This window comes from Propithecus coquereli, unplaced genomic scaffold (genome assembly GCF_000956105.1).
Source record: "Propithecus coquereli isolate 6110/MARCELLA unplaced genomic scaffold, Pcoq_1.0 Scaffold821, whole genome shotgun sequence".
NCBI lineage: Eukaryota > Metazoa > Chordata > Mammalia > Primates > Indriidae > Propithecus > Propithecus coquereli.
The window spans coordinates 389,021-408,898 of record NW_012154408.1 but is presented as its reverse complement, the minus strand read 5'-3'; the positions used below and the strand labels follow the sequence as shown (position 1 = coordinate 408,898).

At 61.3% G+C, this 19,878-nt stretch overlaps 1 protein-coding gene across 4 annotated transcripts; it reads right to left on the bottom strand.

Annotated features, from left to right (window-relative positions):
- Positions 1 to 470: 470 nt before the first annotated feature.
- Positions 471 to 14,855, bottom strand: FGFRL1 (fibroblast growth factor receptor-like 1). Of its 4 annotated transcripts, none has more exons than XM_012663702.1 (7): positions 14,834 to 14,855; positions 14,042 to 14,145; positions 3,419 to 3,691; positions 2,189 to 2,269; positions 1,788 to 2,072; positions 1,344 to 1,697; positions 471 to 1,127 (listed from the first exon to the last, which is right to left on the bottom strand). In XM_012663702.1, the coding sequence occupies exons 2-7, from the start codon at positions 14,127 to 14,129 to the stop codon at positions 679 to 681; spliced, it is 1,530 nt and encodes a 509-aa protein (XP_012519156.1). In that variant the 5' UTR covers positions 14,130 to 14,145; positions 14,834 to 14,855; the 3' UTR covers positions 471 to 678. The 4 variants fall into 4 exon arrangements, with proteins under 4 accessions (XP_012519156.1, XP_012519155.1, XP_012519153.1 ...); XM_012663701.1 differs by lacking the exon at positions 14,834 to 14,855 and adding an exon at positions 14,653 to 14,797; XM_012663699.1 differs by lacking the exon at positions 14,834 to 14,855 and adding an exon at positions 14,685 to 14,797.
- Between the last annotated feature and the right edge of the window lie 5,023 nt (positions 14,856 to 19,878).

Sequence of the window (19,878 nt, the reverse complement as noted above, 5' to 3'; positions counted from 1 at the left end):
GGGTGGGGAGGAGCAGGGAGCTGCCTGCCACCCAGCTCCTGCCTGGCAGGCCTGGACCTGCTCTGCCCCCGCCCAGGCCCAGGGCACCAGGAGACCCCTGGGCACCAGGCAAGTGGCAAAAATAACCACCTAGACCAGGCAGGGACACAGGCAGGATGGGGCGGGGAAATGACCACGGCCATCATGAAATCCCCCTCACGGGGCTGGAGAGGTTCCTTCATCAATGAGCCCATCACCACATGCACAGTGCAAGTGACACAGCGCACAGCCTCCTGAAGGCGGCTCAGTCCCTGTGTGTGCGTGTGTGTGTCCAGGCAACACATCTGTGTATGCTTGTGTGTGTGTCTGGGCAACGTATATGTGCATGTGTCCAGGCAATATGTCTGTGTGTGTGCATACCTGTGTCCAAACATGTATATGCATGTGTGCGCTCAGGCAACATGTCTGTATGTATGTGCATGTGTGTCCGGGCAACATGTCTGTGTGTGCGTGCGTACATGTCTGCATGTGTGCACATGTCGAGGGCTTTGTGAGCCTCACACGGGGCGCCCCAGGGTGTTGCCACACCTCCCGTGGTGGGTCCACCTCCCTCCTTGCGCTCTGCCCCCTGCCCCTCCCAAGCCTCCTCCTGTCTGCCCTCGGCCCCAGCACCCCGGCGTTCTGCAGGGACGCCACCGTCTAGCACTGGTAGTGGATGTGCTGGTGCTGATGCACTTTGCCCTCCACGTGTGAATGCATATGTGAGTGCGTGTGTGTGTGCGTGTGGATGTCCGTGTAGAGTTTGGGGTACAGCTTGGAGCCAGCAACCGGGCCTGGGCCCAGCAGGAGCTGGGGGGCTGCTGGGGGCCCAAGTTCCTCACACAACCCCACGCCAGGGCCAGGGTTGAGGGCAGCTGATGCAGGCAAGTCCTTGTCCCCACTGCGGTCACGGGCCGTCCCAGGTGGGCGGTGCCCAGGCATGGGCGGGGCAGATGCAGGGGTACACGGCTTCTTCTTAGCCTGGCAGAGCCACAGGAGCACGGTGCCCAGGATGAAGACGGCGCCAGCTGGGATACCGATGACCACAGGCCATGGGAGGCTGCTGGTGGAGGATGAAGGGGCCACTGGTGGCCCTGGCGGTTTTGGGTCTGCAAGAGAGACAGAGGAAAAGAGGTGGGGAGGGGAACATCACCACAAAGACAGGGAGCGCGTGCCTGAGACCAGCCTACATGTGCATGGCAGGGACAGCACCCCCAGAACTGCCCTGCCCGCGTGCCCCCCGTAGGGAGGAGCCCCACCCTAGTCAGGTGGATGCCAGTACAGTGGTGGGCGCTGTGTCAGCACGGGGTGGGCGGCTCACATACCTGGCAGCACGGTGAGGAAGGCGCTGCGGAAGCTGTAGCCCATGGTGTTGGCGCCCAGGCAGATGTACATGCCTGCGTCGTCCTGGCGGGCACGCGTGATGAGGAGCTTGTTGAGGTAGGAGCCATCCGGCCGCGACCACACGTCACCTGTGGGCAGCACCACAAACTTCTGGCCGCCCACGTCAATGGTGGAGTTGTGGCGGCCCTCGGCGCCGTACTCCACGCGCTTCAGCCACTGGATCACGGGCTTCACGTCGCTGCGCACCTTGCACTGGAAGGACGTCGTCCCCCCAAAGTCCACTGTCGTGTTCACGGGGTGTGTGCCCGTGAGCACAGGCTTGGAGCGGGTCCTCTCTGCAGCAGGGACACAGCACTTTGACACGGCTCCTAGGCCCGCCAGGCTCCCCAGCCCCGCCAGGCCCCCGGCCCCAGCCCCACACTCACGGATCACATCCACCTTGTAGGTGGCGTTGATGGCACCCGCCCGGTTTGACACGCGGCACGTGTACTTGCCGCTGTCCTCGGGCCGCAGGTTCTTCAGGCTCAGCGTCCACTTCTTCTTCCTATGCTCACTGGCCTCTGGGCGTGTCAAGGCCTGGTCGTCCTTCATCCACATGATGTCGGGTCGTGGATGCCCACTGGCCACGCACTTTAGCCGCACAGAGCTGCCCACTGGCCGTGCGATCACCCGGCGCCTCATCTTGGAGGGCTGTGTGAAGCGAGGCCGCGCTGTGGGATAAGGTGGCATCAAGGTCAGTGGCCACAGGTCCGTGGGGCACCAGTAAGGATGGGCGCCATCCCATCCCCCATCCCCAGCAAATAGGGCACCCCAACTGCATGCTCACCCCACTGCTGACTGCCCGGGTCCTCTTGGCCCCCGGAGAAGCCATCGGGCCCCAGGCTTTCCTTCCCTGGGCTGACGTCATCTGCAGAGAGAGGGAGGACCCATAGGGAAGACAGGTGAGGGGGCCCCAAGAAGCCCCCACCAGACTGCATCATGGCCCCCTAAGCAGGAGACCAGCGGCACACACGTCGCAGAATCCCAGGGACAGCTGGGCAGGTGACCCTGCAGGCGGGGGTGTGACTGGAGGGCCAGCCCCCCCCCCCCGGCTCCGGGGGGTCTGCAGCACCAGAGAGGGGGCCAGCCCGGCGGCAGCTGCAGTAACCCTAGCCCACATCAAGGGGCCGAGGGCTTGGCAAACAGACGTGGCTCACATACTGCCTGGTCATCGTTCCCTCTGAAAGGATGGAGGGAACGGCTGCAGTATTCCCACTGCACACCCAGAGGAGGCCCTCGGGGCCCGCGTCGGGCAGTGCCGGGGCAGGGCACGGCACACTGAGGAATGTCTCCTCCACCCACCCTGTGACAGCCGCCCACCCTGTGACAGCCGCCTCTTCTACCAAGACTGGGACCAAGGGCCAGACTATCTCAGGCCACCCCAGTCGCAACTGGGGGTGTGGGTCAGTCCCTTCCATCGTGAAAGGGGCCAGCCTGGCTCCTGCGAGCCCCACCCCAGTGCCCCACACCCCGGGAGGCTGGTGGGGGCCGGGTGGGTGCAAGCGCCTGGTACCAATGCGTGGAGGGCGGGTCGACAGGACACCTGTCCATTCCCCAGTGCCCAGGCCCCAGGGGCAGAAGAGAACAGAAAGGCCATTCGTCCCGGCGGCCCCTCTGAACTCCGAAACCTGAGCCTCAAAGTCTCAGCCGACGCCAAGGCGCACCCTGCCAAGACCGCGGCCCCGCCCAGGCCTTCAGTGGGACCACTGCCTGGGCCTCACACACCTCCACTGCCCCCAAGGAAGGGCCCCAAGGCTGGGGCCTGGGGAGGAGAGGGGCCCAAGGCTGCCCCGGGGGACCCAGTCTGGGAGCAGTGACAGTCAGGCCCTCCTGGGTTCTGTCCAGGCTCTGGTAGACCAAGTGTAGGCTGAACAAGTGGGGTGGGTCAGGAGACACAGGGCAAATTTGCTGCCCAGGGCTATGTTGGCTCACCTGCCCCAGGTGTGGCTCCCCAGGGCACCTGCTGCCCTCCTGCACACCCCCTGCCCAGGTGACCTCTGACCAGCCAATGACTGACCCATCACGATGAGGGTGTAGTTGACACTGAGGCTGCCAAAGCCATTGGTGGCCTTGCACACGTAGATGCCAGCATCCTCGGACTCCACTTCCTTCACCCTCAGGCCCTGGGGCAGTACGCGGAAGCGGCTCCAGCCACTGTGGATTGTGCGGCCATCCTTGGTCCACATGGTCAGTGGTGGCGGGTCCCCTTCCACTGGACACTGCAGACGCACAGTGCGGCCCAGCCGGGCTACCTGCCTGGGGACCACCTTGTCCGCCATCCTTGGGGGGCCTGCAGGGGCGACGGAGGGCTCTGTCAGGGAGGTGAGGATCAACAAGAGTCAGGAGTAGCAGTGGGCACACGAGGGACCTGCAGCTCAGTGTGGCACTGGGAGCTCAGGTTCCACCTGGCACCCGCCCATGACAGGAAGCAGAGGCCGAGCATGCGGCCCTCTTCCCAGAGCACAGTGGCCATGTCCACCCAGCACCCACCAAAGCACAAGGAACAGACCCAAGCACCACTCCAGCGACTCTCCGTGTCCAGGGCGGCCCATGAGCCCGGAAGCAGGCTCTCCTCGAAGGAGGACAAGAACATAGTTTCCACCAGGGCCAAAACACAGCCTGACTCAATAATCCCTTTAAAGCCACAAACCAAGGAAGCAGGTCCACCTCCCAGTCACACAGGAAGGAGCGATATGCTGGGGCCTCAAGGACAAGGCGGCTCCAGGGCACAGAGGCCACAGGCTCCCTGCACTCTGACGCCTACCACTGCAGAGGAGTGCCCGTGCTCCCCCAGGTCCCTCGTGCCATGCCCACCAGGTCAGGGGCCACAACTTCATGGCATCACCCAGGTTGCCCGGCAGTTTGCCCAGGCCAGACAGCCAGGTGTGTCCTGCAGGCGTGTGCATAGGCATGTGTGACTTAGTCTGTGAGGGCACCGGTGTGCCTGCTGTCTCTGTATTGGGTCTGGCAGCCCACGTCTGTGTCTATTTGTGTATGTGCCATCCGTGTCTGAGTTCACAGACAGCATCTGCCTAGGTCTGTCTGCCTGCCCCTGGGCCATGCCTTCTCAAGTGGCTTAACCTCCAGGGGGCATGACCCCAAGGCCCTGGGGTCCGGGGGTGTGGGTCTGGAGAGGGCAGCGGTTGGGAGGTGGGCCCCGGGTGCTGCAGGGCTCCTGTCCAGCTGGCAGTCCCCTAGGCTACACCTGGGGGGTAGTTTGGCCCAGGGAGCCAGCCCTCCAGTGTGGGGGCCACATGAGGAGGGACCCATAGCAGAGAAGCCGAGGCTCTGCAAGGCTGCCCGCCCACGAACCCTTGCCGAGAAGCCAAGTCCAGGGCTGAGGCCACGGCTTCCCTCACCAGCAGAGAGAAGCCCACTCTGCCCTCCCCAACCCTGGCTGGGCCTGCATCCCATCGACCTCTGCCCCGCCCGGGGCCTTTGGGTTGCTGGACGGACTGGTGGGCTGGGAAGGTGGGTCCCGCACACATAGACCCTGCAAGTGTCAGAAATGCAGGCAGGCCTAGGCCCAGACAGTGTTCCTGGGGGAGCTGCCCCCTTGGTACATGCTGCTCCCAAGACCCCACTTGCCGGCCTGCTGGTGAGCAGTGTCTACCCTGCACTATGATCACCCCTGGCCAGGAGGGCCAGCACCCAGGCAAACGTCCCCAGGCCCAAGGTGCCAGAATGCTACTGGGAAGGGGCCTGAGGGCAGCATGTGTTTATAATAACCAGCCAATACCTCTACATACAACTACCAGTTGGCTCTGTGACCGGCCTCGGCAAGCCCCATCCAGAGGGCGGCAGTGGGCATCTTCAGAGATGTGAGCAGCGGCTTCCATTCTGATCTCCCTGTCTGGAGACAGGGACCCTTGCAGAGCCCTCTGTGCTGCTCCTCTGGAGCCCACTCCTGTCTGGCAATGTAGGGCTGGCCCCGCTTGGATGGAGGGAGCTGATAGCCTGCGGGTGGCTCCAGAGTCTCCCGGTCTCCGACTCCAGCTGGCACCATCCAGCCCTGCTTGGGGCTGGGCTGTGAGGACAGGGGTTTCCTCCCAGCCTCAGCCCACCTGGCCTAGCCCACTCCCCTGCCTCTCTGGAACTCTCTCCCCTGACTCACATCTCCTCCACTCAGGATCCTCCCGGCCCCACCGTGGGCCCCAGGCCAGTGCCAGCCAAGGTCCCCACAGCCAGCAGCCCCTCCTCACCAGCCCCCCTCTGCCCATTCGGCTCCCTCCACAACCCACCCAGGGAGGCTGGGCAGTTCCAGCCTCAGTCACAGCGGGAGGATCTGCAGGGCCCACGGACACACGGCTGCCTGACCCCTCAGCCCTCCAGGGTCCTGGCCCCACCGCAGTCAGACCCTGACCGACATCTGTTGCTCCTGAAACTCCCCCATCCATGGGGCCTTCCAGGCTGCAGGACCTGCCCTGCTTGTGCCTGCTGGGCAGACACCCGGGCACAGGCCTCGCACACAGGCACATATACACGTGCACACGCCCATGCACACACGGAAGGAGCAAGGGGAAAGACTGCCCAGCCCTGTCCTGATCCTGCACCCTGGAAAGGAGCCCACCCTAGTGGCAGAGAAGCCCCAGCCTGGCTGTGCTACAGGGAAGAGTCACCTCCAGCCCCGCCCCCTCCCTGCCCCCAGCAGAAGGAAGAAGTTCTGGGGGCGTCTGCAGGGAAGCAGGAGAGGACAGGCACAGATGGAGAGGTCAGGACCCGCCCACGGTCACTGTCGAGAAGAGGGGCAGAGCCAAGTGACCGCCAGACTGCCGGAAACGTGGCCCCCAGGGCAGCCTGCATGCCCCGCAGCAGCAGGCCAGAGGAGCCAGCCTTATCCTAAAGCAAACAGCCCTCCCCTCCCCTCCCCTCCTACAGGCCAGCCCTGCCCCCACCCCACCCCCACCTGAGCACCCCTGGACCCTGAGCAGGGCACACCCAGCAGGAAGCTTGCCCCCGCCAGATTCCTGGGAATTCTGGCTTCCAGGACGGCTGCCTCAGCTTTATATTTAGCCCAGGAAAGGCAAGCCCCCACTCTTGTACCTGGACAGGCATCCCAGTCACTCAGCCAATGGGGAAACTGAGGCAAGACCTGAGGCCCACAAGCACCTGGTGGGGGAACCGGCTGCCCCCTCCCCAGCCTAGGAGGAAGCTCAGCACAGGAGACAGCTCTGGGGCTGGGGCTGGGGCCAGCAAGCCCCACCTTGCACACACCCTAGGCCATCATGCTGAGAAGGCAGCATAGGCAGGTGGCAGATGGCTGAGGGCAGTGGGCAGACAGGGGAGCTCAGGCCAGGACAGGGTCTCACTACACTGATGGGCACAGGGAGCTGAGCATGGAGGGGGTGGGCTGAGAGGGGGTGGCCAGCATTCCTTTCCCTCCCCTCCCACCCCTCCCCGCCCAGGTGTAAAAAACACAAGCAGGAAGGGGGAGCTGGTGGGGGCTGCCCAGAGCAGCAGAGCCCAGAGTGGGGCACAGTAACCTAGGGGCTCACCTTCCCGCTCCTCTGGACCCAGGCCACATGAGCCCAGTCCCCAGGCCACCCAGAGCTCAGGCATGTCACACACAGACCCTGTCACATGGCCCCAGACAAGTCAGGGAGGACAATTGTCCCTAGACACATACTCTGTTCCCAGACAATGTCCCTAGACACACATTCTGTCCCCAATGTCCCCAGTGTCACCAGACACACACTGTCCCAATGTCCCCAGACTCATATTCTGTCTTCAATGTCCCCAGACATATACTCTGTCTCCACTGTCCCCAGACAAAAATCCTCAGACACACACACTGTCCCAAATGTCCCCAGTCTCACACTGTCCCCAAAGTCCCAAGACGCACACTCTGTCCCCAGACAATGTCCCTGGACACACACACTGTCTTCAATGTCCCTAGATGCATATTCTGTCGACGATGTCCTAGAAGTACACTCTGTCTACAATGTCTAAGAAACACACTCCTCAATGTCCCAGATACACACTCTGTGTCCCCAGACAATGTCCTCAGATGCACACATTGTCCGCTTTGTCCCCAGCCTCACACTCTGTCCACAGACAATGTCTCTGGATGCACACACTGTCCCCAATGTCCCCGGATGCATATTGTGTCCCCAATGTCCCAGAAGCACACTCTATCCCCAATGTCCCAGGACACATACACTGTCCCCAGATGTGCATGCTGTCCCCAATGTCTCCAGATGCGCACGCTGTCCCCAGATGAGCACATTGTCCCCAATGTCCCCGGATGTATATTCTGTCCCCAATGTCCCAGAAGCACACTGTCCCCAATGTCCCAGGATGCATACACTGTCCCCAGATGCACACACTGTCCCCAATGTCTCCAGATGTGCACACTGTCCCCAGATGTGCATACTGTCCCCAATGTCCCCGGATGCATACTCTGTCCCGAGACAATGTCCCGGAACCACATTCTGTCCTCAATGTCCCAGACACACACTCTGTCCCTAGACAATGTCCCTGGATGCACACTCTGTCCACAATGTCCCCAATGTCCCCAGACTCATTCTCTGTTCCCAATGTCCCAGAACCATGCTCTGTCCCCAATGTCCCCCAGATGTACTCTGTCCCCAATGTCCAAGCGCACTCTGTCCCCAATGTCCCCAGACACACACGCTGTCCCCAATGTCCAAGAAGCACACTCTCTCCCCGACAATGTCCCCAGACATTCTGTCACTAATGTTCCCAGATACAATTCTGTCCCCAATTTCCCAGAAGCATACTCTGTCCCCAGACACACACATTGTCCCCAGACATCCCCAGACACGCACTGTCCCCAAGGGACCCAGACACACACTCTGTCCCCAGACAAGTCCTTTAATGCACACTGTCCCCAATGTCCCCAATGTCCCCAGACACACGCTCTGTTCCAATGTCCCCAATGTCTCCAAATACACACTCTGTCCCCAATGTCCCAGAAGCACGCTCTGTCCCTAACATCCCCAGATGCTCGCTCTGTCCGCAGACAAGTCCCCCAATACACACCGTCCCCAATGTACGCAGACACTCTGTGCCCAATGTCCCCAATGTCCTCAGACACAGTCTTTCCCCAATGCACACTCTGTCCCCACTCTCCCAGACACCCCCAAGGGCCCAGGGAGGGCAGTGGGGACCCGGGATGGCGGGGCTGAGGAAGCAGCCCCCTGGAGAGACAGGGGCAGGACACCCCCGTGCCCACCCTCGACAGTCTTCACTGGCCAAGCTCCCCACACCTCACTGTCCCCACCAGCTGAACCCTCCCCACACGCCTTCCTCTTATATCTTCTCTGGGAGCTCCCAAGACCCTTTGGAGGGGCCCATCCTGGCCACCTCAGCTCAACCCACACCCGATCCTCTCCCCAGCCCTATGTGCTCCGTCTGTCCAGGGCCTGGCATACAGCAGACACTCAAGGAAGTTTGGCCCGGAGAACGGGCTGGGAGTGGGTCAGCTATGCGGACACAGAGGCAGGAGCCAGAGCTGCTGACGGCTTCCCGCCCTCCCACAGCCAGTGGGGCACCTCCCAGTGGAGCCTGGTCCCAGGCATGGAGTACAGGGGACTCCAGAACACAACCCGCAGCCCAGGGGGTGTGAGCCCAGGTGTGCAAGGACACACACCGCACACGTGCCAGTACGGCTGTGGGGGATCAAGGCCAGGACCAGGAAGTATGCTGGAAAAAGCCAATCCCACTTTCTGAAGCTGCCCAGCAATGCTCAGGGCACGAGGCTCCTGGGCCCATGCAGGGGCCCAGCCCAGCCCAGCACTGGACACTCCCAAGGCCTCCATGGCTCAGGCCAGCTGTGTCCACCCCTCTGCAGAGCCCACAGCAGCCCCTAGCCCGGGTCAGACAGGCCTCCTGACCCAGCAGGGATGACAGAGCTTGCCGGCTGAAGGTTCCCTGGGCCTGTATGAGAGTCCTTCCCTGTGGCTGAAGTAGCCACAGCATCAGGGTCAAATGCCCGGCTGAGGACATGGGGACACCCAGGGACAGACCTGTAAGGCCAGACAGACCCCCAGTGTGCCTGGGAAGTGCAGGGCAAGTGGAAGCTGACAGCTGGAGGGCCTGGCCCCACAGCCAGCCCCCACTTGGGCCCTGACCTTCTGACCTTCAGCTCCCTTCACCGAGGGGCTAGGCAAGCGCTGGCCCCAACCGACCTCAGACACAGTGGGAGTGTGGGAACCGCCTGGCCAGCTCACAGCGGCTGCATCCCCAGCAAGCCCTGCACGGCCCGAAGAACTTCAGGCTGGAAGATGGTGGACCTGGCCATGGGGTGGGGGTGGCTGGGCCCCCTCCTGGAGAAGTGAAGTGGCTGGGAGGGCTCAGAGGACAGCGTGCAGATTCTGACCGGAGGGCCAGGAAAGGAGCCAGATCCGCCCTGGCCCACATAGACCTCTACTCCAGGCCTCAGGGGGACACAGCAGAGCCAACCCAGGGGAGGGACCCAAGGTGTCTGCCCCACGGTGACATGCTGACCGGGTGCTCAGCCTTCTGTGGCTGGTGCTCCCAACTCCCTGAAGTACTGCCAGGCACCCCCGTTACAATAAGGAGATACAGTCCCTGCTACCCATGCTCAGCCTTCACGTGCTATTGCCAGCCCACCTCGGGCACCCAAGCGCAGGGGAGAGGCAGGAAACCCCAGAGACAGTGGCCTCAGGGCCCAGCACCCTCCCTAGGAAGCCAAGAGCAAAGGCGGACAGTCCCCCAGGAGGGGGAGCACAGGGAACTCCCACAGGGCCCTGCTGCCTACCCAGTGCCAGGGGCCAGGCTCTGCCCCACCCTGAGACACTCAGGCACATACACAGGCACACGCACACATGTACACGCTCTATACATATGTGCAAAGGCCCGGGGTGAACATGGTCACCAGCTGGCCCAGGGCCAGCTCTTGGCACGAGATACACAGGATCTGTGGAGGAACTGGTAGGACCCACAGAACAGGTGGCTGCCCCAGAAACCAGGCATTCCAAGCCCAGCAAGCTGGCTGGAGCACCGGTCCACCCCACTGCCCAGCAGTGTGCACCAGGTGGGCCAGCAGGCTGGGGGTCGCCCTGGGGATGCCGCCCAACCCGTCTAGGTCTATGCCTGCTCTGGGAGCCTTTGGATGGCACCTTCTGTGGACCCTGGCCCTGGGCACTGCTCCTCCTGTCCTCAGGACACACACAGGCACCAGAGTACATAGGGGATGCCACTGCCCTGGAGGGCCCACACGCAGCACCCGCAGCAAAGACCCGCCTGCCCCAGTACCCTTCCAGATGGGTACTGACTCAGATGGATACCCGGGCAAGCCCCATCTTGTGTCCAGATCCCACCAGGCTCCAGGCTGCCCCCACCTCACGGATACCCGCTTACCTGGTGCAGGCCTGGCCTCTCCTGCCTAGCACTCGCTGGAGGGCCCCGCCCCACAGCAGGCTCTGACCCCTGACCCCAGCAGCCCATCACCACCTTGGAGGTATCAGCAAGGAAGTTTCCTGAGCCAGAGGCTGGGTGTTTACCGGTGCTCTGTCCACTGCGGGGGCTGTGGGCCCCCAGCTGGACCACTGGGCAGCCCAGGAGCGCAGAGGGAGTCAAGGGACACCACACCTGGCTTGGGCCCTCCCCTGTCTGCTCCTCCCCGACCCCACCAGCTTCTGCGAATCTCTCAGGAAGAAAAGTGACTGCTTCCCGCCAAGATGGGAAGCTCCCTGCCCCCAGGGAGTCTCCTGGGGGCCCCCCACCCCATGCTCTGCTCCTCTAGGGAATGGATACCCACCTCTCCTCCCAGGCCTGCCCTGGCCAGGGCCGCCTCCTCTCCCACCCATCTCTACCCAACCCCAGCCGTCCGGGCCTGTGGACCCCGCGGCTATAGCCCTACCAGGAGCAGGCCCTGCTCTCCTCAGGCTGAGGTCAGCAGGCTGGGCCCCTGGGGCTTGACCAGGTACCTGGTGACCTCGCAGAAGGGCAACAGCAAGCGGAGCAAGGCAGCACTGGATGGGTGTCATGGGGTGCAGGGATGCAGCCTGGGCCTGCCTTCCCCTCCTCATGCTGATGTGCCAGGGCTGGAACTACCCAGCAAGGTGCAGCACCAGGTCCAGGCTGCACAGCCCACTTCCCAGCACAGCCAGAGCTTCTGAGCTAGGGCTGAGTGAGCCGAAGCCTGGAGGCCACGGCTGGGGAAAAACCAACATTTCCCCTCGTCAGGGCCATGGCATAGGGCGGGTGGCTGAAAGGCGGCTGAGAGCCCGGAGGCCCATTGATTCCCGCACAATGGATAAAGGAGCCTGTGGTCGGAGTTTCCAGGCCCAGCCAAAGGCGACTTTGTTCACCGCTCCTTCCCTCCCCCCAAGGGGACAGTGATTTATTTTCCCTTCCAGAAGTGGGGCCCTGAGACGTGCACAGGGTGGCTGGCCCGAACCTCCACCTCCACCTCACAGCCGCTGGGCCCAGCTTCTGCAGGTCCACCTCGGCCCGCGGCACACTGGCCAGCCCCTGCCTGGCGGGGCCTGGGGAAGTGGGGAGGGCCCCTGCAGCCTGGCCAGGGGCTGAAGTCAGCACCACGCACATGGCCACTGCCACGGCCTCCCCACTGAGTCACACACTCTCAGCCTCCTTCCTGGCACAGCATCCCTGGCGAGGTGTCCCTGAGACTGCACCATCCCTGAAGCATGGGGCACCACAGAAGGACACCACCCTGCCTGTCTGGGCAGGGCTCAGCTCACCCCGTGTACACTGGCTAGGTCCAGAGGATAGGGGAGAGTGACCTCCTGCGTTGGCTGCATAGAGACTGCTCCCCAGGGCCATCTGTGCAAAAGTTCAAAGGTGGCACTTCTCAGAAATCCCCCAAAATGACTTCTTTCGAAGTTATTTGGGGAGGGTATTTCATGCTGAACCTCTCAGGTTCCCACTGTGAGAAACAAAATGGAAACAGAGAAAGCCAAATCCAATCTTTTTTGAAAATTGAAAAAAAGCAATTTAAGACAAACCCACCAAGATTGTGAAACTTTGGGAAAAGGGGAACTTTTTAAACATGATCCGAGTCTGTTGATGTACTATTTCCAGAAATTGTAACACCACAGGGAAATGGCTTTCAAAAAATAACCCAAACCCTCTACGTGCTGGTTTGCCAGCCCAGCCGAAGGTCCACACTGGACCAGTTCACCAGAGCAGTAGGAATGACCTTGCCCCCCGAGTGCAGGCTGGGCCTGGGGGGAAAGTCCGCACAGTTCAGGGAAGACATCGCTCCCCACCTCCTCTCCCAACCACAGAGGCCCTCACCCTCGGATGCAGCTCCCTCCAGCTTCTGGTGCTGCCAGGGTCTCTGCCAGGCAAAGCTGGGCAGACCAGCGGCACAGCCCCAAGGCTGCAGCCGTGGGGGCCCAGGTCAAAAGGAGTGGCCCCTCTGGGTGTCTCAGCGAAGAGGCAGGCCCTGCCTGGGCCTCAGCTCCAGGCAGTGACCGTGGCAGGACAGAGGCCTCCAGAGCCTTCCTGGCTGAGTGGCCAGAGGACAGGCAGGTGCGGGTACAGGGGCATCCAGCAGATAAAAGGGGATCCACAGCCTGGGCCATTGGCCATGTGGGGGCTCACCCAGCATGGCCTGAGTGCCCGCAATGCCCAGGTCACTGCCTGGGCCCTCAGAACAGCCACCGGCCTGGCCACGCCTGGACAGCCCCCACCCTCCAGCCAGCCGGCCAGTCCCTGGCGGCCGGGGGGGTACTATGGCATAAGGCCCACCTGGGCCGCCGCCTGCCACCCAACACCCGAACATGGCCATATAAGGCCAGGTTGGGCTGGGTGCGCTCACTGGGCGGCGGGGGCGGGGTGCGAGGCTCCAGAGGACTGGTGGACAGAGCAGGGACGATCCTGAGTGGTCAGCACACCCAAAGGGCTGGCCTGGCCACAGGGCCCGCCTAGCCACAGAGGAGGCCAGCACTGTGTCCTCCTGCTCCTGGAACATGGCGGGCACGCATCACCCACACGCCATGGATGCTCCTTGCTGGGGCTGAGTCCGGGGCTAGGGCTACCCACTTGGACATCAGACGTGTGTAGCACAGGCCCAGGCCGTGGTGTAGCGCATGCTGAGAGGCAAAATGTGTGGCCACGCAGCATGCAGTCCTCAGGTGTCTGCCTTGAGATGGCCCCTGCCATGCCATGATGTCCCAGTGCTCTGGGGCTCAGCTCCTCCATGCAGCCTCTATCCTGCACTGCCTGGGAAGGGCTGGGGCAGCTGGGGGGCTGTGGGTCAGGATGAGTCCCAGGCCCTGAAAGCATCACCAAGTGTCCCCTAGCCCACCTTGGCTTTCTGGGGTCTTTGCAGGTTCCCAGGGTCCTAACTGGGTCCACTCCCTAAGAATCCACAGGGTAACCAGCTGCTCTACTTCAGAAATCCATGTGAAAGTATGTGTGTGTGCAAGACTAGGAGTGTGTCCTGAGGGGGGGCCAGGGCTAGAGTCCACTAGTGGCAATCGTGAGTGAGGTGAGCCCCTCAGGTGAGCTGGGGGACCCTGTGGGTGAGGGGGCCGTTGAGTGCAGGGGGGCCCTGGTGAGCAGGCCAGCAGGAGCAGGCACGGGGCGCGTGCCAGGCAGGCACTGTGGCAGGGTTCAGGGCCGCCGCGGGAAAGGGGCGGCGCTGGCCGAGGCCAGGCTGGCCTGGCCAGGCGCCAGGACTCACCTCGGGCGGCGGCAGCCAGTGGGAGGGCCCCCAGCAGCAGCAGCAGCAGCGGCAGCAGCAGCAGCAGCAACGCGGGACTCGGCGTCATCTCGGCCTGTCCAGACCTGGGGGCATTGGGGGAGCGGTGACTGAGCGCTGGGACTGGGACGCCACTCTCCAGCCCAGAGCCCCTAGGGCCGCCACCACCCCGTCCTGGGCCGGGATCAGCCTGGCCCCCTCCGACACCCCGCTCCAGGTGGAGGAAGCCGCGGCAGAGAGAAGCTGTGGGTATCAAAGGCAGACAAAGGGTTTACACTAATTACTGGCCTCCCCCGCTACCCCCCCTCTCCAAACACCGTCTGGATTCCTGGCGCTTGTAACTCCGGCCCTGCCCGCGGGACACACAACACCGAGCAGCCCCGCAAATAATCGCCTGCGCCATTAGCGGACAAATTTGCGCTGCGGGGGGGGCCCACATGGGGTGCGGGGGCAGGGGCGGGGCGCAGGGCAGCACCGCGGGCCAGGAAGGAGTGGCGGCGCATGACCCGTGCCCGGCGGCCCCCCACAGGGAGCCCGGAGCCAGACCCTCCCCGCCCGCGCCCCAGACCCCCGACCCTCCCCAGTCTGCCCACCCGGGGTCGTGGACCCGCGTGTTGGGGCTCACCTCGGCGGGGGCTCGGCGGGCGGGCGGGCGCGCGGGCGGCGGGAGTCAGGGCTGGGCCCGAGGGGTGCGCTCCGTGGTCACTGCCGCCCCAGGCGCCGCATCCCGCCGCCCCGCGCCCCCGGGCCCGGCCTCGGGCGGGGCGGCGCTACCTGGGCACTGGCGGCTCAGGCCGGGGTCCGGGTCTGGCGCGGGCGCGCGGGGTCCCGGGCCGAGCAGGCGGCGGGGGCACGTCCGCGGGCCGGGGCCGGGGTCCCGGGGCGGCGGGGCGTGGGGCCCGGGGCGCCGCGCCGCGAGGCGTCCTTCCCTGCGGGGCTTTGTCGACTCTCCCGGAGCGAGCGCCGAGCCCGCCGCGCGCCCCGCCCCTCACAACTTCTGGCCAATCCGTGCGCTCTGGCCCGCCTCTCGCCCCGCCCCGGACCCCGCCCCGCGCCAAAACTTCCCCCCAATCCGCGCGCGCGCCGCCCCGCCCGCCGGGCTCCCGAACCTTAACCCTCGCGTTGCGGGCGGCCCTGCGGGCGGCCCTGCGGGCTGGGTGGCTCCCCGGGGCGGGGCTCTCGCCGCCCGGCCCTGGCCGGGCCGCCCCCCTGGAGCCCGTAGGCAACTCGGGAGCAGCCACGCCCACCCCACCCACACGCGCCTGCGTCCGGGCCTCAGAGCCCAATCCCAGGGAAGCGCCCTGGACCCCCAGAGCAGACTCTGGCCGGGCCAAGGCCGCCTGGCCTCTGGCTAGCCCAGTCCCCAGCCTGGACTGTCTCCCTGGTAGTCCTGAGGCGGGGGGCGAACTGGACAGCTGCGGGACGCTTCCCAGCCTGGAGGCCCGCGCCGGGGAGCCGTCGGGAGCAGCTCAGGACGAGATGGGCCGCCTCGGCGGTGGGGGTGGTAGGGAACGAGCCCCGCCCCTTGCGCTTTGGCTTACCTGGTGCCCCTGACCAAGCGCAGGTATGTTTCCACAACTTACCTGGAGGCTTCCCCGGCTCTCACTCGCTACTGATAGTAATCATTACCGGTAATAGTAGATAACAACGCCCCCTTTAATCCTGATACCAGGCAGGTGTCCCCTGCAACAGGTGAACAGTGAAGATAGCTTACCCGCGGTTTCCCAGCCCGCACTCGGCATGTGCAGGACTCAGACCAGCCAGCTGCGGAGTCCAGCTCTTCCCGTTCTTCCCCCGCACCGCCGCCTGCCCAGCACACTCGGCTCCCAGGCCACCCAGCGCCATCAGCAGGGCCTCCGCCCCTCCCCGCATTCTCTCTGGCCCAAATGACTGGGCCAGCCTCCTCATGACCTCCCCTCACCCTGCTCAGTTTCCAGTGCCCTCAACACAAAACCCATGCCTACCCACCTCCCACGTCTCTGCCCCAGGGCTCCTGAGCTCTGGCCAAATTACCAGCCCCTTCTCCACCCCATGCTCTTCCCTCAGGAACCCTGCCTGGAACGGCCACTCTCTCTGGGCTCAGAAGCCCCCTCTTCCAAGAAGCCTTCCAGGGAAGATTGACATTGGAGAGGCCTTGCAAGCCAATGTCTCGGGGTAGAGAAGAGCTGGAGAAGGGGTGCCAGTTTTCAGGGTTTAGGGCCCACCAAGACCCAACTAGTCACCCATCCCAAGCTGGTGAGGCCAGTGAGAATCCAGCTTCCCAGCCCAGCGTCCTCAACCCCAAATCCTGTCTCTGGGCCAGTGTGGGCATCTCTAGATGGAGGGAGGTGAGCAGGGCCCATCCCTGTCCTACCCTCAGTGGCCCAACGTACCCACTTTGCACCCAGGCCAAGGTCAGGGCATAGGCTGAATGGCCCTCTGAGCTGCAAAACGCCAGGTGCCGCAGCTGAGGCCTGACTTAGCAGCAGCCAGGACAGCCGGCCTCGGCCACCTGAGGACTGTCCAGCTGGCGCCAGGGGTCACGAACAGGTGCTCCATGGCAAAATGGACAGGTGGGTGTGAGGTCCCGGGTTAGTGGGCAGGCAGCCCTAAACGTCATGGACAGGTTTTTGAGGAGACACCGCCGAAGCGTGAAGAGCTCCGACAGGTGTGCAGGCTGCCGAGGGCAGGTGTGTGAAGTGGGGGGAGAAGGTGGGCAGTGGGGAGGGATCTCAGCAGGTGAGGTGGCCCAGGCGGGCGCAGCTGAGGTGGATGGGATGCGACGGGGAGGCAGAGACTGTAGGTTTGCAGGGGAGGCGGGCGGGTCCACAGCCCCTGCCGGCCTCCGCACGCAGCCCCCCACTCACGCCCGGCCTTGTGCAACCCCCCAGCACGCGCCCCCACCGTCCAGCCGCGTGCTCCCCAACCCGCAGCCCCCCTCTGCCGGCCACGCGCCGCCCCCTCCCGTGGGGACACCCTGCCCCCTGGTGGAGGTGCGGGGTGCGGCGGACCCCCACAGGGCCCTGGCCCGGCCTGCCCCGCCCCTTCCTAGGTGCCCTGCCTAGGCTCCTTCCTCCAGAAGCCCCCCACCAGCCCCTCTCCCACCCCAGGAGTTCGGGACAGGCGCCCCCTCTTGGACTCCCACAGCCACTCCGCGACAGTTGGTCAGAGTGCGCAACCAGACTGCCTGGGTGCAAGTTCTGCCCTTTAAAACTGAAACGTCTCAGCGCCCCATCTGCAATATCCGCAGGATTGCCCAGCACAGGTAAGCCCAAATAAGTAGTAATTTACTCTTCATAAGATCATGTAACAATGATGTGCTGAGCCCTCCCTCCATGTCAGGATCTGTACCGGAGCTGGAGGTGTGGGTTGAGCAAGGCGGATGGCCCAACCTTCTGTAGAGGCGGCATCTCAGTAGCGGATGTAGAGAGTGAAAGGAAGAATATCAGATGGTAGAAAGAGCTTGGCAGAGAACTGAGATCAAGTAGCAGGGACCAGATTTGCACTCTCTCACCTTAAACAAGAAAAGACCTCAGACAAATATATGTGAAAACAGTACTCAGGACACTGGACATCATGCATCAAAGGACAGCAATCCTTGAGAGACTGGAAACAAAGAGAGGAGCTGCAGATTGTCCATGCCCACTGCCCCGGGCACAGTGCAGGAGGTACCCAGGCAGAGCCCAGTGGTCTCCCTTCATTGCGGAGATGGAGGTGGGAGGGCAGGTGGTGGGAGTTTGCAGGTGCTCCAGAGGGCTAGAGAGGAGAGGGCTGCACAGAGAGAGGACCCCAGATATCCACAGAGGGTCATCCTCAAGGCTCAGCTGAGTGCAGATCAATGCAAGGGTGTGAAGGAAACCCCTAAGGCTGGAGAAAGAACCATCCAGAAGGATTCGAGCCTACAGGGGGCTGGGAATAGTGCCTGTGTCCAACAGCCAGAGGGGGAACCTTGATTCAAGGAGCATTGATTAGAGCAGGAAGAAGGGTCTTGCCTCAGCAGTAGGGAAAAATCAACATGAGACTAAATATGGTTCTGGTCCCACCTAACACAGCTTTAAAATAAGACCCAAAGGACTACAATTTCTAAGTAACTTAATCACATCCCAGAAACAAATGCAAGAATATTTATAGGTATACAAAAATATCCAGCACCCAGCAAGGTAGAATATACAATGTTGGATACCCAATAAAAAACTCTCAGGCATGAAAAGAAGCAGGAAATTATAACCCATATTGAAAGGGAAAAATCAATCAAAACTGACCCAGAAATGACAAAGATGATAGAATTAGTAGATGAGAACCTCACACATACTTACTGTGACTATATTTCATATGTTACAGATGCTAGAGGAAAAACTGAATATGTTAAGTAGAGATGTGAAAAAAAAAAACCCTTAAGCCTCCAATTGAATATCTAGAGATGAAAATTACAGTATTTGAGAGAAAGAATACTTTGGATGGGATTAATGGAAATTGCAAAAGAAAGAACTAGTGAACTTGAAAACCTAGCAATAGAAACTAAATGAAACAGAGAAAATGGGGAAAAGTGGAAAAAGCATCAGTGAATTATGGCATAACTTTAAGTGGAGAAATACAAGTATAATTGGAGTCTCCAAAGGTGAGGAGATAAAGGCGGGGAAAGAAAAACTATTTTAAGAAAAAAATGGCCAGAATTTTTTCAAATGTGATGGAAAACATAAACCCATGGTTCCACAAAGCTCAACAAACATGAAGCAAAAAGCACGAGAAACATGAAGAAAATGACACCGAGTCATAGTATCAAATGCTGAAAATCAGTTATAAAAAGAATAGCTTCAAAGTAACCAGAGGAAAAAGACATAATTGGGGTAGAGGAACAAAGATAAGAATATTTTCCTGATGTCTTGTTGAAAACAATGCAAGCAAGAAGACAGTGGAGTAACATCTTTAAAATACCAAAAAAAAAGAAAACCTGTCAACATGGTATTATTTGCCAGCAGAAATATCTTTTAATAACAAAGGTGAGGCAGGGCACAGTGGCTCATGCCTGCAATCCTAGCACTCTGGGAGGTTGAGGCAGGAGGATCACTTGAGGTCAAGAGTTCGAGACCAGCCTGAGCAAGAGCAAGACACCCTCTCTACTAAAAATAGAAAAAATTAGCCAGTCAACTAAAAATAGAAACAAAAAATTAGCCAGGTGGGGTGGCTCACACCTGTAGTCCCAGCTACTCGGGTGGCTGAGGCAGGAGGATCGCTTGAGCCCAGGAGTTTGAGGTTGCTGTGAGCTAGGCTGACGCCATGGCACTCACTCTAGCCTGGGCAACAAAGCGAGACTCTGCCTCAAAACAAAAAACTAAAGGTGAAATAAGGACTTTTTTAGGTATAAGAAATTGGAAGACTTAATCACTAGCAGATTGACACTACAGGAAATGTTAAAGGGTGTTCTTCAAGCAAAAGAAAGATAATACTAGATGGAAACCTGAATCTACACTAAGAAATGAAGAGCGCCAGAAATCGTAACTACATAAATAAAGAATGTTTTTCTGGTCGGATATGGTGGCTCATGCCTGTAATCCCAGCAGTTTGGGAGGCTGAGGCAGGGATATCCCTTGGGCCCAGGAGTTCGAGACTGCAGTGAGCTATGATCATGCCACTGCACTCCAGCCTGAGTGACAGAGTGAGACCCTGTCTCTTAAAAAAAAAGTTCTTAATATTTAAACTCTTTCAAAAATAATCAACTGTTGGCTGGGTGCAGTGGCTCACACCTGTAAACCCACATTTTGGGAAGCCAAGAAAGGAAGATTGCTTGAGGGCAGGATCTCAAGACCAGCCTGGGCAACATAATGAGACCCCTGTCTCTA

Coding starts and splice junctions, on each gene's coding strand:
- FGFRL1 (XM_012663702.1), bottom strand. CDS start 14,129: ATGACGCCGAGTCCCGCGTTGCTGCTGCTGCTGCTGCCGCTGCTGCTG. Junction 3,692..14,041: donor ACTGGCTGCCGCCGCCCGAG/GTGAGTCCTGGC, acceptor TCGCCCCTGCAG/GCCCCCCAAGGATGGCGGAC. Junction 2,270..3,418: donor CTACACCCTCATCGTGATGG/GTCAGTCATTGG, acceptor CTCTCTCTGCAG/ATGACGTCAGCCCAGGGAAG.